General features: G+C 39.0%; 1 protein-coding gene across 2 annotated transcripts in view; it reads right to left on the bottom strand.

Moving 5' to 3' along the window:
• Positions 1-258: 258 nt before the first annotated feature.
• Positions 259-18,862, bottom strand: part of SLIT2 (slit guidance ligand 2) — a 377,295-nt gene continuing 358,691 nt past the window's right edge. For both annotated transcript variants that reach the window (XM_003927471.4, XM_003927474.4), the window contains 4 exons: positions 7,889-8,043; positions 4,506-4,794; positions 3,714-3,925; positions 259-1,912 (listed from right to left, as the gene is read on the bottom strand). In XM_003927471.4, the coding sequence (XP_003927520.1) occupies positions 1,671-1,912; positions 3,714-3,925; positions 4,506-4,794; positions 7,889-8,043 (898 nt within the window). In that variant the 3' untranslated portion in view covers positions 259-1,670. The remainder of the gene's footprint in view (positions 1,913-3,713; positions 3,926-4,505; positions 4,795-7,888; positions 8,044-18,862) is intronic.

Raw genomic sequence — 18,862 nt, 5'->3', positions numbered from 1 at the left:
TCTCAAACCAATTTTTGGCAACAAAAAGGTATAGGTTTTCTTCCTTGTTCTTTTTCATCTTGATTAATTCTTAAGGAATGGCCTGTTGTGCAATTTCTAAGAAAACCACCAAGCTGTTAATGAAGTAAATATCTATTTAATTTACAAACATCAGCAGTGTAACTGATATTAGTCTGGAGAGAGACAAAGCACACTGAATTATACATGTACATCTAATTTTCTTTGTAAAAAAAGTTTTCAGGAAGAAACATCTGCATCTTTACAGGGCACCCTGGGATTTTAATGAGGGAAGAGCACAGTCCACTATAAATCATTATCAATTCTACACTGTGATTTAGCAGCAAACATGTTAACATGGGAACATTAAGATAATTAAGGAGTTTTATTGTTTGGGGAAAAAAAAATCACAGTTCTTGACATGACAGTCTTTTTATCCCCACCCCACCCCCAGAAAAGGGCAAAAAAGGTCAAGGACATATTAATTTGCCAAAGGTCTACTTTCTAGTGTTGATTGCTACACACCATTTATTTTCTGTGAGGACATGCTGCAGAGCGGCCACCTCTTTCTGTACAATCACCATCTCATATACAGATTTGTGTTTTCCTCTCTGGACTTTGCACACTCTCTGCAGGTGCCCGAATGAGGCCGTTGGGTCAGTGACATCAGTGATCAGATGTCAAGGTCAACAAACAGACCAACACATATTTATCCCAAGATAAAACCCTATGTTAGTACTATTGCCAAAAAAAAAAAAAAAAAAAAAAAAAAAATCCTGATTTTTAAGTTTGAAAAATGTACAAAAATATCAGGATAATTATAAATTAATATATATTAAAGCATCAAGGAACAGTAAAAGGATGGCCTAAAATGTTAAGTACAATGTACTTTGATACAATAAATATTTCTCATGGAAACTGAATACTGTATAGGGCTGTTTAGAACTCATAGAAACAAAAAAAAATCATATTACTAATTTATTTATCAATAATCTATTGGTTCTTTATCATCTCCTTTATCATTTATATTACAAAAAAATTAATACTGGAAAATGGTAGATAAAGACTTTTGTGTGCTGCTTCTGCAGACATGCTGACATTTACAAGGAAGATAAAATTTATTTTAGCATTTTCATTTCCTCTCATGAATGGAACGCAGATCCTCAGGGCACTTGATATTTTGCACAAAGCATTTCTCATCCATTTGTTCTGTCTGTGAATTCTGGAGTTCCATTCCCTTGCCTTGCATCCTCATTCACACGCATGTGCTTGGTATGTTCTAGTGAACTTAGTTGATGTGAAGGAGGGCACACAGGTTTTATGCTCTGGGCAATTTCACATCAGTGCACAGCCACTCCTCTGCCCCTCGTGCATGTGCTTCTGCTTGTCTTCAGCATGTTACAAAGATGGACCCGAGTAGCGGTGGTTCCCCTTGCTGTTCTAATGCCTCCAGGTATATCTTTCTTCATATTTCTCCAGCATAGGGGAAGCTTGAGTTCAAGCGTTTCTTCTTTTTTCAAACACAGAAAAAAAAGTCTTTATTCTCATAATAAAAATAAGTCTGTTCTGTATTTTACAATATATTTCAAATATTTCCACTATGAAGCATTAATTAGTCCAACATGGTCAAGAAGTATACAACATTTTTCAGACAGAGCTGCTGGGGAGTGCGTTTAGGACACACACCTCATACAGCCGCACTTCACCACTTTCTCAACCTCATCCACAAAGGAGGACCCGTCAGTGCATTCGAAAGAGTATTTCCGCCGCTTGCTCCTCAGAGGTCCACAGCACTGCCCTCCTGTGCACCCACCTCGGCACTCTAATCGGGACACCTTCTTGGTTGTTTGGCAGGCAGCATAGCCCTGCTGCTTTTGGTAATAATCTCTTATCCGTTCTCCTCGACAAGAGATTTCTAGAAAAGAGCAAAAAGCACAGGCATTTTAAGAACAGCTGGAGAGGATGTGGAGAAATAGGAACGCTTTTACACTGCTGTTGGGAGTGTAAATTAGTTTAACCATTGTAGAAGACAGTGTGGTGTTTCCTCAAGGATCTAGAACTAGAAATACCATTTGACCCAGCAATCCCATTATTGGGTATATACCCAAAGGATTATAAATCATTCTATTATAAAGACACATGCACACTTATGTTTATCGCAGCACTGTTTACAACAGCGAAGACTTGGAACCAACCCAAATGTCCATCAATGATAGACTGGATAAAGAAAATGTGGCACATATACACTGCGGAATACTGTGCAGCCATAACAAACGGTGAGTTCATGTCCTTTGCAGGGACATGGATGAAGCTGGAAACCATCATTCTCAGCAAAATGACACAAGAACAGAAAACCAAACACTACATGTTCTCACTCATAAGTGGGTACTGTACAATAAGAACACATGAACACAGGGAGGGGAACATCACACACTGGGACCTGTAGGGAGATGGAGGTCTAGGGGAGGGATAGCAGGGGGTGGGGGCTAGGAGAGGGATAGCATTAGGAGAAATACCTAATGTAGATGACGGGGGGATGGATGCAGCAAACCACCATGGCACGTGTATACCTATGTAACAAACCTGCACATTCTGCACGTGTACCCCAGGACTTAAAGTATTTAAAGAAAAAAAAAAAAAAAAAAAAAGAACAGTCACTGTAAGTCCTGCAGAGTGACTGTGAACCCACAACTCAATTCAGGAGATAATGCCGTTGTTTCTCCTTTGTAACTTGCATTACATATTATTAGCTGGTGGGACTGCCTCCTGTTCTTTGAAAAATACTTCTTTTTGTTCTTTATTTTCAGCAAAGTGAATGCTATATATGTAGACCACAAATACAATGCTATTGCAGTGACAATTAAATCTTTTCTTTCACTGCATAAAAGGAAAAAAATACATCTTCTGTTTTTACACTATAAACAGCTGGTTTTGTTTACCACAGGGAGCAGTTTCAGAGAGTATGCAATTTAATTTATTAGACCTGGAGTTTAATATTATCCAATCTGTTACTTAATACAAGTAACATTCCACTAACTTCATAAATTACCCCAGTATGAAGTACGTAGTTCAAAAAAGAGACATCTGCTAAAGGCTTCCAAGGGCACGTGTTCCCTTGTCTCGTCCCTGTGACACACAAAACGAAATCCGTGCCAGCTGGAGCCAAGGCGAGCTCTGATCACGCAGACAAAGGAGGAGGAGGAAGGTGAACTAATAAGTCAGCCTGTTTCCATTCCTCTCACCCACACGATTTGCTGTGATAAATCAGTCGGTTCTAAGGTTGAAGGTCATTTTGTACTAAAACTAGAGCAGAATTATTAGCACCATCTTCTCTGTGCCAGAATATGAATTAATAATATATACGAATGAGAACAGCCGGTAAAGGTAAGAGAGGCGTAAAGTAAATGTGCTTCTTTATCAGGTAAAAAGGAATATTTCTTTTACAGCAAATCAAGTTGTGAGAAGCATCTGAAGGCTGTGTACAACCCTGTGGTGGAGGTTTAGGACATTTCACATCTGGTGCCTTCACAATGCTTAAAAATAAATCAATAGCAGCACTGCAAGTAATGTGAGGACTCGGTATTCTCTCCTATCACTCCCCTCTCTCTGTCTCTGTTGCTCCCATTTTTTCACCTCTTCTCTCTCTCTTTTCAAAGAGGGAAGATCCTTCTTGCTTTGCTAAGAGAGGGAGGTGCCGCCAGGGCTGGCTTACCTACCTCGATCGCAGCTGTCTCCTGTGTATCCGCTGCTGCATTCACAGTAGGGCTGCCCCAGGCCTGAAAGCCTGCACTTCCCGTGCTTGCACTTGATTGCCTGGCACGGATTAAACAGATCCTCCTCTTCATCACAGAGGACGCCTCCATGGCCCTCCAGGCACTTACAGCTGTAGGAGAATGCATTGATGGGCAAGCAGGTGCCATGCACGCATCTGCAGGGAGGAGGAACACAGGAGTGGAAATGCGCTCAGAAGAGGAGGTAAGACTAGATGGAGGTGATATAAGAATGGAAGATGATTGAAAAAATAGGAGGGACAGAGTGCTAATGCTTAAAGTATCTCCCTCCCCTCCTTCCCTCCTTCCTCCCTCCTTTCCTCCCTTCCTTCCTGCCTCTCTTCTCTTCCTCGCTCCCTTCTTCCCTATGCCTAACTTATCTCCCTCCCCTCCCTCCCTCCTCCCTTCCCTTCTTCCTTCCCATCCTTTTTCCCTCCCTCTCTCCCTCCCTTCCATCTTTCTTCCTTCCATCCCTCCCTCCCTATGCTTAACTTATCTCCCTCCCCTCCTTTCCTCCTTCCCTACCTTCCCTCCCTCCTTCTCTCTCTGTTCTCCTTCCCCCCCTCCCTCAATCCATCCTTCCTTCCTTTTTCCCTTCCTTCTTTCCTTCCTTCCTTCCTCCCTCCCTCTAATTCTTCCTTCCTTCCTTCCTCTTTCCATCCCTCCCTCCCTCCCTCCCTTCGATTTGGCTTTGAGGCTTTCACGTATGTGCTCAACTATCAAGCAGCAGAAACTTACTTATTTCCAAGGCAAGGGTCATTAGTCCGCTGGTCACAGAGGGGCCCCATCCATCCTTCCTGGCACTCGCAGGTGAAGCCTGCCTGGCTGCTGGGCTGGCATGTGCCATGGGCACACACCTTCTTGTGGCATGGCTCACAGCCGGGCAAAATGCCCGTTTGCATCGGCACCTTCTGGAAGTCCTGCAGCTCACTGTTGATGTAGAGGTTCCGGATGCAGCCATGGAAGCTGGTGCCGTTCTGCCCGGGGGCCTGGCGCAGAGATGCCACGTTGCTCTTCCCTGGCATGCCTGGGGAGGAACACCAAGTCAGAGGTCAGGCTCTTTGGGGGTTCCTTGGCCATTTACTCTCCAGAAATCCTGATGCTTGGGACCTCACTGACAACCTACTGTGGCAGGATATTTGGGCAGGGTGGTAGGGGAGTGAGGTGGAGAAGAGATGTGTGTTTTTGTTTTATTTTATATTTTGGAAGATGCTCCAGGAAATTCTAATCCACAACTAGAATAAAATACCTAGTTCACTGGTGATCAATCTTTAACTTTTAAAATTTGTGTCAAAGAAAACTTTACATGTACACAAATATATAAACCTAGAGGCAAAGCTACTGTTCTTAAAGGCAAGATTGGGGGAAGGGAATGCTTCCTCTCTGGTTTGCCCTTCACCCCCTACCTCCAGGAACACACTGATGGAAGTCTGGAGCTCCATGAAGCTCAATTTGTGGTGCTCTGACTAACTCTAGCCCTTATCTTAAAGACAAGGGGCCAGGGCTCAGGAATCCCCGGCGACATGCCCAAGGTGACCCAGCAAGTTCAGATTAGAGTCAGGCTGACAAGAAAAAACCCCTCCAACTCGAGCCAGGGTTAGGCCTACCAGGTCTCAGAGGTTTAGTGCTGGGGTTCACAGTGACCATTCACCACAGCCCTGCCACATCCTAAGTTAGCATCGAATCCAGCTCACTCCTGGCAACACCCTGAGCTTGGTCAGTGATGCCAATGCCTAAAAACTCACTCCTGATTCTTTTCGGGACAGCAGCTCGTTCACATCATTTTTTTTTTTTTTTCTTGCTAATTGAGAGTGAAGAGTACATAGTCCAAGAAATCAGAAATACAAAAGAAATCTCTTTCAAAACAGAATATTTGCAATCTTTGCATAAATACATTCCACTAATGACCGTCATCTGGTAACCCTCAATTTGGCAAAATGGAAGAATCTTTCCATGGCCTAAGCCAGACCCTTAAATAGTTCCTGGAAGGCGTCCTTCAGGAGGCACCCATCCAGGGAAGGGAAGGGGAGGTGGAGGCTTTCAGAGTGCTGACCACACCACCACCGCCTCCCCACAACCCCTTAATTATGCCTCAGCTGTGCCTTGACTTTGGAATACTGGCTGGATGTTCTAGGCTGAGGGACACCCAGTTTCTCATTCTTCAGAGGGTTTGTTGTTATGAAGACCAAGAACTGTCGTACACTCTGGGTCTGAACATATGCCACCTTCTCCTTTCCCATCCACAGGAAATGACTATCCATTGGCATTCAAAGCAGGCAGCAAAGTCAGACAGCTAGGTGTACATGTACGAAACTGCCAGGTTAGAGGGTAAGGATTTCTGGTTCTGCGTGCATTTGGAGCCGTCATTTCTCCTCTCTGGGGCTTAGTATTGTCATTTATATACCATGAACATATGAACAGAGAAGTTGTCCTAAGTTTGTCCTAAGTAAAAACCACCAGCAGTGCAGGCTCAAAGGCAGCTTCTCAGGCTCCACTCTCTCCCCTTTCTGAGGTTCTGATCCTGCAGGGACAGGAGAGGTGCTGAAACCTAAATATCTACGTGCAGCTCAGTTGATTCAGATAGTCCATAGTCACACTCTGGCAGGCACTGAATGAAGTCTCCTGGCTGTGAAGTTCTGTGAGTACTGCCCTTTCGTCTACATGCCTCTTGCTTTGGGTTGCTTTCTAGAGCAGGGTCAAAAGGATGAAATTTACCATTTCCAGGAGAGGACTAGTGACAGAAAATTCCTTGCTCCGGGGTAAGTTTTTCTAATTTAATCATATCCATCCATCATAAGGACTTTAATGACCACACATTTATGGTACTTTTTTCAGTGCTTAAAAACGAACTTCTTCCAAAACTATTTTTAATAGCTCATTTTGATATAGGCACAACAGACATATGTGCACATGTCAAGACTAAATACAGATTGGCAAAGTTCCACGGCAATGAGAAACTATTAGTCAATCTGTTCCTTTTTGTTCCAAAGCTAACAGTTAAAAAGGCCCAGGTTTGACTAGAGTAATTTGTAAATGAAAATGTTTATACATCATAGATATATTTGACTTTCAATAGGCTATCATAAAATCAAGAATTATTTTTAGTCAATCTTTTCATGTGCTCGCTAGGAAAAAACTAGGTCTTTAGTGATAAACAGAAGTAGATCCATGATTTTTTTAAAGCCTTTCCTCTATGCCATGGACCTATTTGGAATTCAGTCAATCAGTCAATCAATCAATCAGCAGATAACTTAGCAGACACCTTTTAGCCTTACCAGAATTTTGAAATTCTCTGCCTCCAGTTTGCATTGGTTCCTCCAAATAGAGGCAAGATTGGAAACTCCCTCCTTTGTGGGTCCTCTCGGATGGGCTCCTTTAGAACTTTGCTTATACCTCTGTCCCTCATTTATTCACTCATCTGCCTTCTTTTCACTTAAAAATAAAGCCCAGCGTCTTCACTCTATGATTCCAAGCCCTAAGCTACCTTTTCAACCCACTATCTTGTTCATTCACCTTAAGGTCTTAGTGGAATAGAACCATTTCTTGTTATTCCAATACAATTTGTACATTAAATTTGTTCATTCAATCATTCAGTCAATCATTAGAGTACACTGATAATTATCCTATCATCCACATGAATTAGCAACTGGTAGTGTAGAAGCTCCAGCATGGTAACATTTGACTGAGCTGATAGGGTTTGCCTCCTTAAGGGAGCTGGGACGGGGTCTTATACTCTCCAGTTTGCATTGAGCTTGTTTTATCATTTTCTTTATTGCATGATTTAACCTCTAACCACTTTTCCTTTTCCATAGACCAGATCAAATATAAGATGAAATTATACATAAATCACATAGCATGTCATTGATACAAAAGAAATATTAATTAATGTCCTTCTCTACCCAGATGATACATTTAGTTAGAACCAGAGATGGGATTATAAAATGATCCCTTAATACCCACCTAGAGATCTTTCTGTTTTGTCTTTGCCGTCCATCTTTCAATGATTGATCACTATTGGCCAATGACAAATACTGATGCACTAGGCATTAATAAACTTCTGAATTTATCCATGATGAGAATTACAGGGTTTGAGGACCAACTGAATTTGAAAGAAAGCTTACCTCCTACATAAAGTGGAGAGTCAAAATTCAGAGTGGATTGCTTTGACAAGTTGGTGATGATTTTGGGGCTCCCACCATCCACAGACAAAGAGAGACTCTGATCCAGAGCGAGTAGTTCCACAATGTGGAAGTTTCCATCATTGATTGTCTCCACACTACAATGGAAAAAAAAAAAAAAAAAAAAAAAAAAAAAAAAAAGCTTGGCTGATTCTTCCATTTCCTTTTCATTAAAGCAAAGTAGTTAAAATACAAACTTTGATAAGTGCTCCTTGGGAAAAAACATGGCTATCTAACAGTAATGAAGATAAACATAAAATTAATGAAGATAAATACAAGTAGTTGAATTTTTTTCAGAAATAGTTATTTTCAAGGAGATGTGATAGATTTCAGCTTCTCAGGAATAGAATACAAAATAAGTTTGTTTTTCCATGGGGAGAAGTAGAAATAACTACATTTAATCATCATCCATCCACATTCTCTCAATATGTAGCAATTACAAAGGATGATTTATTTATTTGCTTTTAAACGCCATAAAAGTTCTATTTACCAAGATACTGTTGCTTCAAATTGTACTGAAAAGACAAGGAACATAGGCCAGTGCCAAAAACACTCTAGACACATTGACATTAGGTAACTGCTGGCTTCTGCTCTTAAAAAAAACCTGTATATTAGGACTTACCAGAATCAAACATACACACAAATGCAAGGAGAACCAACTTGGTGGGATCTCAGCACCTTTTGAAATTTGTTAATAATATCCTCTGACTTTCTGTGCATTTTTCAGAGGGGTACTCATCAACTGACATTACTGTGAAAAGTCTATGCTCAGTAGAGACGTGCGAACAGCACATTAAATAAAATGCTAAACACAGTCATATCTAGGAAATGTTGCAGTGACAGTGGTTCTCCAGATTCTTTTCTAAAATTTTCAAGGGTCAGGTCTAACAATTATTACTGTCACCTTCCAAAAACCTTGGAAACGCTTATAGAAATTGATGTAGTGGATAAAGACAAAAAGATGAAATGAGGTAAATGGAAAATGAGGATGAAAAAATAAGATGAAGTTGAGTGCAATTAGTAAATATGTGTTACACAGTTTTAAAGTGTGGTTGCAAATCTAACTCTGGTGTTACAGCAGGCAAAAAAAGCAAACCAGAGCAATGAAACAGGACCAAAGAAGAAATGGGAACAATGCCCACTGCGGTGTCAGGAGCATACTCACCTTTTGCTATACAAGCAAAATATGGCATAATTTAAGTTGGGATCAAAAAGTTAATAGTGATTATTAAAGATCTACCATGCTGGGATACTGACTGGGAAGACTGAAAAAGGTTCCAACATGGAAACATGGGAGCACATAATAGATTATTCCCAAATGTGAACACTTAATACTCCATATATTTAAATTTATGGGGACTCCTTAAATTTCTAGGTACTGATATTTAAATTTGCAAAATGGCAAAGCCTAGGGAATAACAGAAATACATTAACATATTTCTGCATGGTTCTCACCACTGGAGTCTAATCACATTCCATTGTATTGCTGACAGACAACAAAACGTTTTTCAATTTGAGAACAACAGAAACCATTCTGCAGAAATGTGAAAACATTTGACATTCTTTCTGTTTAAGTGGTTAGAAGAGTCCACACACGCAGGAATCTTTGATAGCCTGTCTCAGATGACAACTTTATAAAATGAAATATTAGATATGTCCATCAATATTTTTGCCTTTTACACATTTAATTATCCTAACACTTAACATCAATACAACTGGCAGAGGAAAAGAGACCAGAAAATTATTTTCTAAGTTAAATCACACACCATCCATTAGTGGTTTTAAATATGACTTTCTTCTAAGAGGATGTGCCAAGTAGTAACATCAGCTGGTGGTTACGCATATAGACTCTGTAGTCAGGAATCCTGGATTTGAATCTTGGTCCTGCATTTATTGTTTGATTTAGATAAGTTACTTTATTACTAATACATTTCAGTTTTCTCTTCAGAAAATGCTAATAAATATTTCTGCCTTCCATGGTTAATTTGAGGACTATGTAAAATGACTGAAAGATACACAGTGTAGCCAAAGTGAATGTGAGATATTAGTATCACCATCACTATCGTATCAGCACCCCAACCAACCATGATCATCATGATACAAATAATTCAATACAATTTCTGATTCTTCTTGATAAAAGAATTTAATTTAGCTTTATTTTAAATATTAATTGTAAGATAATGTTAAAGTCTGGCAGAAATATATTAACCTCATTGGGGGCATATCTTGTTCAAGTTACTAAAAGTTTTAAGTAAAATATTGAAGTAAAGGTAGACATAGAAAGAGCAGAAGTCATATCCTTTTTACTTTGGCATTATACACAACTCTCCAAGTAGTTTCATATGGATATCCTATCAACATCAACCTTAATAAATATTAATAACAAGGCCCCACTTTTCTCTTTAAAATTGCAAAAAGAAGACCAATATATTACTAAGGAATGGATTCTTGGTCACATATGGGTCTTAGACAATCAATTTAGGCATGTCATTGTCAATGATGGTGTTTGATTCAGTACAGTTGTATGGTTTAAGTTAACACATTTTACAGTGTTATACACCCTAATGCAGTGTGTCAGAGGGGGAACTTGGAGGTAGGTAGTTGCATCATCAATTCACAAATATAAGGGAGATGTATTAGGAATAACATAAATCAATTTTTTTTTAGCAATACTACCAGATGATAGCTATAGATAATCATTATGCTTCAAGAATGTTTAAGACAAGACCTCTGACAATTCGTTTTATAAAACGTATTTGGAATTTTCAGTGGCAGTCTTGTCAAGGCTAATGCTGAGAGATCAATCTTGCTCAGCTTGTCCTAGCTCTCATTAGAGGTGTCATCTTTGGTTCGTGTGACCTTAGGCAGTTTTTCTTTTTCCTTTTTTTTTTTTTTTTTTTGAGACGGAGTTTAGCTCTTGTTACCCGGGCTGGAGTGCAATGGCGCGATCTCGGCTCACCGCAACCTCCGCCTCCTGGGTTCAGGCAATTCTCCTGCCTCAGCCTCCTGAGTAGCTGGGATTACAGGCACGCGCCACCATGCCCAGCTAAGTTTTTGTATTTTAGTAGAGACAGGGTTTCACCATGTTGACCAGGTTGGTCTTGATCTCTTGACCTCATGATCCACCCGCCTCGGCCTCCCAAAGTGCTGGGATTACAGGCTTGAGCCACCGCGCCCGGCCTCTTTTTCCTTTTAAGAGAAGTGCAAATAGTAAGAGCAAAGGATTATACAGCGCATACTATGGGCCTGGTACTAAGAACTTCACAAGTATTACCTCGTATAAGCTTCACAACAAGAGGTGGGTACTTAGGACATCCAAGGTGACACATCTAGTTAGTGGCTAAACAGTTCTGAAGCCAGGTTGTCTGGCTCAAGTGTATGTGTCTTTTTTTTTTTTTTTTTTTAAATTGGAGACAGAGTCTTGCTCTGTTACCCAGGCTGGAGTGTAGTGGTGCAATCTCGGCTCACTGCAACCTCTGCCTCTCAGGTTCAAGCGATTTTCCCTGCCTCAGCAGGGAAAACTTCCCAAGTAGCTGGGATTAAAGGCACCCACCACCACGTCCAGCTAATATTTTGTGTTTTGAGTAGAGATGGGGTTTCACCATGTTGAGCAGGCTGGTCTCAAACTCCCGACCTCAGGTGATCCACCCACCTCTGCCTCCCAAATTGCTGGGATTTCAGGCGTGAACCACTGTGCCCAACCTGTGCTTTTAATTATTATGTACTACTATTATAATCAACAACCTGAGGAATACCTATTCCTAGACAAATGGCATATGTTTTCACCACTAACAAGCTTTTAATACATGATTTCTGCCCCAAATAGCCTGGGAATAAAGTTCTATATTAAATAACCTTATATGATTGCAAAACTTGGTTCATTTACTAAAAAACACTGAAATGTTAACAAAATAATAACCTTACAATGAGAGTTTGAAGAATGCATATAAATTACATGGATTTAAAAACTGAGTTTGCATTTTATTTTCCCAATTAAGAGTGAGATTTAGACTGACTATACTTTTCTCTCTCTAAAAATTTTAAGTGTCTAATCTGATCACACCAGAATTTCATGAGTTATCATTGAGATTAATTCTATTTATATCTCCCTGGAATTAAATAAAGCCTCATCTTGACCTTTTAACAGGTAAATACAGTAAAGTTCATGTTTTTAGATTTTTTTTTTTTTTTTTTTTTTTTTTTTTTATTTTAGACAGGGTCTCACTTTGTCAGCCAGGCTGGAGTACACTGACATAATTACTGCTCACTGCAGCCTCAGCCTGCTGGACTCAAGGTATCCTGCTGCCTCAGCTTAGTAAGTAGCTAGGACCATAGGTGCATGTCACCATGCCCAGCCACTTTTTAAATTTTTTTGTACAGAAAGGTTCTTGCCATGTTTCCCAGGCTGGTCTCAAGTGATCTTCCTGTTCTGGCCTCTCAAAGTGCTAAGATGACAGATGTAAACTGTGACTGGCCAAGTTGTTTTTCAAGATGATATTTTACACATGGGACCTAAAGAGAATTTTTCAGAGTTAATAGCATTCTAACTTGGTGTTTCATGCTTCTTTCATAGCATGAGATAAACTGAAGGATGCCCAGGAATCCTCTTACACATTTGCTTAAAATTAAAGCAGTGATTGACACACCAGTTGCTACACAGTAAGACTGACCAAGCTATAATCCACTTATTATATCGCTGCTGTCTCCTACATATCCACATGCAATGCATGGCATCCTTTGGGTTCTGATAAGTATCCATAAACTCTCTTTCACCATCCCCTAGGAAACAAACAATATACTTTATGACTCACAAAACCCACAAGCGAACCACTTAACTTTGAGCCTTTCCACTGGGAATTTAAAGTGCATTTATTATTCTTACTATGTGGTTTAGTTTTATTACACTCACCTATTTCTTGAGATTGCTTTCTTGAATTTATATACTGTAAGTGGATGCATGAAAACAAAGCAGTTACCCAACTGTTGGTGGTCTGCTCCAGAAAAATAGTTCAGAGACTTGGAGCTTAAAAGAGGGGCTTTAAAATGTCTCTGATTTTCTTTCTCCACTTTGCTTACACGCAACAGTTTAACACTGATATTTGAATATTCCTACCACAGCCATCAACATTAAGTTATTTCTATAGTTTAATAAACAGTTTGTTTTTCCTTATGTGTGCTCCAACTTTTGCCTTAAAATTTTAAAGTATCTGGTGGCATACTCCGTGCATTGGAACAGGAACTGGAAACCTGAAAAACTGTACTGGTCATCACATTTTGGTATCGTTGGGCTGATGATACTTCACCTTTGAAGTAGGAGTGATACTAAAAAATATTCTTGGTCAGGCCAGGTGCCTCACACCTGTAATTCCAGCACTTTGGGAGCCCAAGGCAGGCGGATCATGAGGTCAGGAGATTGAGACCATCCTGCCTAACATGGTACATGGTGAAACCCTATCTCTACTAAAAATACAAAAAAATTTAGCCAGGCATGGTGGAATATGCCTGTACTCCTAGCTACTCGGGAGGCTGAGGCAAGAGAATCGCTTGAACCCAGGAGGCAGAGGTTGCAGTGAGCCGAGATTGCGCCACTCACTCCAGCCAGAATGACAGAGTGAGACTCCATCTCAAAAAAAAAAAAAAAAAAAATTCTTGTATATCTCTTTAAGTCAAAAGGAACGGGAAGCCAAATGAGATTAAAGATATCTATGTATACCCATAAGAATTTTTCAGAAGAAAGTTTTATAAAATAGTTTTTCAAGTAATATTTTAATCAGTACTTCTAAAAACTGATTACTTTGAATAAAATTCACTAAACTAGAAAGGCTCCTCTAAACTTGAACATACTGTAGAGTGAGATGTCAGGCTATAAAATTCCCACTGGCATATCTATTCTTCAGTATTTGGATATCGGAGCAGGAAGAGAATCTATGAATCATCAGCATTACTCATTATTGTGAGCCAACTCTGTGCCAAGCACTCTGCTAGGTACTTTACATTCATTCAGTTCTCATAACCAAATGAAAAGCAGATCTAATTGAATTTATTGAGATGAGGAAAATGGAGCCCAAAGAAATGAAGCAACTTGCCCAATGTTATAAGCTAGTAAATGGGGTAGTGGGGGATCTTTCCATATGGCATATCAAGAATGGCTGAATAAACATCTTAAAAACAAGATCATATAGATTCTGTCTACTGTCTGTCTCCCCAATGAGACTGAGCCTCTCAGACACAGAGATACTCTTTGTTGAGTTTCTTTTGTATTTTTTTTAAAATGTAAGTCTGTAAATTGCACAACCCTATGTAGCCAATCAAACATAACAATAGGTGACCGAAAGTCCTCTGAATTTGAACAGGTTGACTAAATATGAAAACTGATCAATGTATGATATGGTCTTGTACATTAGTAAGGTGGTTCATCTGAGTTCCTCTTTTTTTTTTTTTTTTTTTTTTTTTGAGATGGAGTCTCATTCTGTAGCCCAGGTTGGAGTGCAATGGCATGATCTTGGCTCACTGCAACCTCTGCCTCCTGGTCCCTGTTCAAACAATTCTTCTGCCACAGCCTCCTGAGTATCTGGGATTACAGACATGTGCCACCATGCCCAGCTAATTTTTGTATTTTTAATAGAGATGGGATTTCACCATGTTGGCCAGGCTGGTCTTGAACTCCTGACCTTGTGATCTGCCCGCCTTAGCCTCCCAAAGGGCTGAGTTTACAGGCATTAGCCAGCATGTCCAGCCTGATTTACTAATTTTTAAACAGTAGTTAGCTGTGTTTCCAAAGAAGCTGTCTGGTTTGGAAAATGACATTAATATGAATCTAAAAAAAGCATATATTTTTCATTAATAACTTTTGTTTTAAAAAGTTTATCATTTATCTTTTCCTACATGAAAAGAAAGTCACTTTGAAGGACAGCATAGTTAGCTAATTTAAGAATAAAAAACTTAATACTCCAGCCCTGTCTGAGGACCTCTTGCTTAAATTTAGGCTGCCATTCATTTTTCCATTCATTCATGGTACTATTACTGATAGGGTTTGGCTGTTTCTCCACCCAAATCTCATCTTGAATTGTAGTTCCCATAATTCCCATGTGTTGTGGGAGGAACCCAGTGGGAGATAATCGAATTATGGGGGTGGTTTCCCCCATACTGTTATCATTGTAGTGAATAAGTCTCAGGAGGTGTGATGGTTTTATTGGAGTTTTTTCCTTTCGCTTGGTTCTCAATTCTCTCTTGTCTGCCACCATGTAAGACATTCCTTTCACCTTCTGCTATGATTGTGAGGCTTCCCTAGCCATGTGGAACTGTGAGTCCATTAAACCTCTTCTTCTTTATAAATTATCCAGTCTCTGGTATGTCTTTATTAGCAGTATGAAGATGGTCTAATACAATTACTGAGTCCCTCAATGCTATTCTCTAAGCGCTATAAAGATTAGGCCTGTGTGCCATATTCCAAATCCATTCCCTTGTTAGGCAGCTCATTTCATCTATGTTGCTGGTTGTGAGAAGTAGAAAAGTTCCTTTTTACAGTTTACTCTTTTGTTGAAGAATAAGTGTACTAGTAGCTTGTTAAGCCTTATCCTATATAGCTGTTAGACGTGCCATGCCTGCAGGCATCTGGTACATTCTATGTCCTTGTACTTTAACCAAGATATCTGTGCTGGACATGCTCACAGGAATTTACCAGCTCTCCATTGCTTTACCTGTTCAGAAAAGTTTTAAGTTGTTAGCCAATGGAATTTTAGTTTAGATTGTAAGGTCTGGCTCAAGCCAACGGAGATCAGATACAGCAGTAAGGATGACCCCAAATGCATAATGGATACATTCGTGTGTTTTCCTTTGTTCATTGTGCTCTTGTAGCACAATGGCTAGGGAGGGTACCCTTACTGCAGTCCAGGAGGTAAAAATTGTGTTGCTGAACAATCCTTTGTCTCAGTGCTAATTTTTCTTTGTGGCATCAAGCATCTATTTCCAACACTGGTTAGAGCCCTTTAGGCAGTAGGTTGTTGGCAAACGTTTAACAACTGGTCTTGTCAAAAAAGCAAAAACCTTGATTTGTAGGCTTTGATGCTTTTTTATGGTGGGAATACTCCCAACATGGCTGATTTTAATGTGAGCATCAAGCATGACGTTTCAGAACGTGGATACAGGAAGAGTCGCAGACAACCAGCTCTCAAAGTATGTATTCCTTTTACACAGGGGTTCTCAAAGTGCAGTCCCTGGTGTACAAGATCTCCTCCAAACTTGTTAAAAATGCAAATTCTCAGGCCTTCCTGAGACTTACTGAATCAGAAACTAGGGGTGGTGCCCTTAAACTTGTATTTTAACATTTCTTTCAGGTGATTCCAATGTAGGCTTTTGAAAACAACCTTTCTACACAGCTGCTCATATGCCTGGTGCTGTTAACGGTAGGCATGTCTACAGGAAGCCATGATCTTCTCTCAGGATGTAAGAGATAAGATGAGAAAATGTGCATATTACTTTATTTCTACTGCTAAAAGAATAATTACTACATCTTGAGTTTTCTTAAATACACTTAAAACATGTTTATTACTAGCTTAACTTTTAACATATTTGACTGTTTTCAAAGAGCTGTCTGGTTTGGAAAATGACATTAATGTGAATTTAAAGAAAGAAGTACATATTTTTCATTAATAACTTTTGTAAAAAATGTTTCTCCTTATCTAGATTTAAAGAAAGTCTTGTTGAAGGGCAGCAAATTACTAGTATAGACATAATTTCATAAAATAATTGTCTTCATACTGATTTATGTGAAACAACAGTTGACATCTAAAATAAAAATTTTAACCAAAAGTATCCTATAGGAATAATAATAATGTATTACTTTCCCTCATTTTATCAGATTTCATTTTGCTAAAATAAAATCAATTTTCTTGAATGTGGAGAATTAACCAGGCAATTGAAATGATGTACCTGAGGTATAAAATTATTTCCATGTGCAAGGCCCAGTAACATGTTAAATAATGCAAAATTTAGAAAACGATGTTTTACCAAAGTAAATTTTATATCACAAAAATTGTGGTAATAAAAACAAACTGAAGTGGAAACAAACCAAAATTTGAAAATTTACTTCACCCCGACAACATATTTATTAGCAACTTATGGGACAGCTGATTGCAACAATGTTATTGATAGATTTTACTATGGGGATGGAGAAGTACTATCTTTCATCAAAGATTTACATAAGTCCTGGCCCAGGACAGAGGTCACCTTGCTTGGCATTTTCTGGCATTTAAGAAAAAGGCCAAAAAATTACCCCTAGCAGAGCTAAGGGTTGAGAAAAATTGCAAATTGAAGGAAGGAAAGGAGAGGATTAAGAGTAGATTGACTGCACCTGTGATGCCTTTCAATGAAAGAAGGAATGCCATGGAAACATAGATTTGGGTGAAGCAAATGAAATGAATTCAGTTTCAGACATTCTGAATTTGTGATACCAATAGCCATCATTGTTTATTGTTTACCAAGCATTGTTGCAAATATTTTCTTTGTATCATGTCATACAATTCTTACCATAATCCCACAGAAAGGACACTATTATTTATTGTCCCATTTGCCAGATGAGGCCCAAAGAGCTGAAGCAATCCGCCCAAGATACACAGTTAATTGATGACTGAGCAGAGACTTGAATCAAGGCAGACTATATCTAGGGCACTTGCTTTTTTCTGTTATTTCAATTTTATTTTTGAGTGGTAGTGACATTGAAATGGCTCAAAAATCAAAGTGATATAAAATGGTATTCATGAAAAAGTCTTATTTCTATTTCTTCTTTTCTATGTCTAGTTTTTCTTTGAGCAAATACACGAAAATATTAAGTGCTTATATTCATCTCCTTTGATACTGTTCTTTCTCACATTTCCTTCCCGTCTTCCTTTTTTCTTCATTGCTTCCTTCCTTTCTTCCTTTTTTCTTATATTATTAATTTTCTTAATATAAAAATAATATATAATTAATATGTATTAATAAAATGTACTATATGTATCTATACATCTGAATTCCTGGTAATTATTGCTGCTTTTATTAAAAAATAAGGTCATAGCTTTTCTTTATTGGTGTGTCATAAACCAAAAGGCAAAATTAAATTAAATTAAATTAAAGCTCTAGGCCTCACATTTTGTATCTCTATTAGGTGATCCACCAGCAGAAACATGGACTTGCAGCTCCTAATAAGGAATATGCAACATGATAGTCCTTTTATAAATGTCACAAGATACACTCCATTCTTTGTTAGGTGAAATGGCAATGAATATAAATTGAAAAAAACTTCTTTATGGTAGGTCCTCGTTAGGATATAATCCCTTGGGTTTCTGCAAAGTGTACAGAAATATTTTTGGCATAGGTGATACGAATACTAACTTTAATAAGCCAAACCAGGCCAGGCGCGGTGGCCCAAGACTGTAATCCCAGCACTTTGGGAGGCCGAGGCAGGTGGATCATGAGGTCAAGAGATTGAGACCATCCTGGTCAACATGGTGAAACCCCGTCTCTACTAAAAATACAAAAAAATCAACTGGGCATGGTGGTGTGTGCCTGTAATCCCAGCTACTCAGGAGGCTGAGGCAGGAGAATTGCCTGAACCCAGGAGGCGGAGGTTGCGGTGAGCCGAGATCGTGCCATTGCACTCCAGCCTGGGTAACAAGAGTGAAACTCCGTCTTGAAAAAAAATAAGCCAAACCAAAACCTTTACTATGGTTTGAGAATTCTATGCCACACCATTACATAAAATTAAACATATATATACAACAAACCACAAATTTCTGAAATGTTTTTATGGGCTGAAACACATTAAGGCAAAATAACTGAAGGCCTAGTAATGTCTAAAATCTTGTCATTAATTCATCACCATGTGGAGATAAAATAAGTATTGTATTCAACTTGGAAACCAACAATTATGTGTTTGTT

The sequence above is a fragment of the Saimiri boliviensis genome, chromosome 3 (genome assembly GCF_048565385.1).
Source record: "Saimiri boliviensis isolate mSaiBol1 chromosome 3, mSaiBol1.pri, whole genome shotgun sequence".
Lineage (NCBI taxonomy): Eukaryota > Metazoa > Chordata > Mammalia > Primates > Cebidae > Saimiri > Saimiri boliviensis.
The sequence above is the reverse complement of the archived record's forward strand: the minus strand, read 5'-3'. Positions and strand labels throughout refer to the sequence as shown.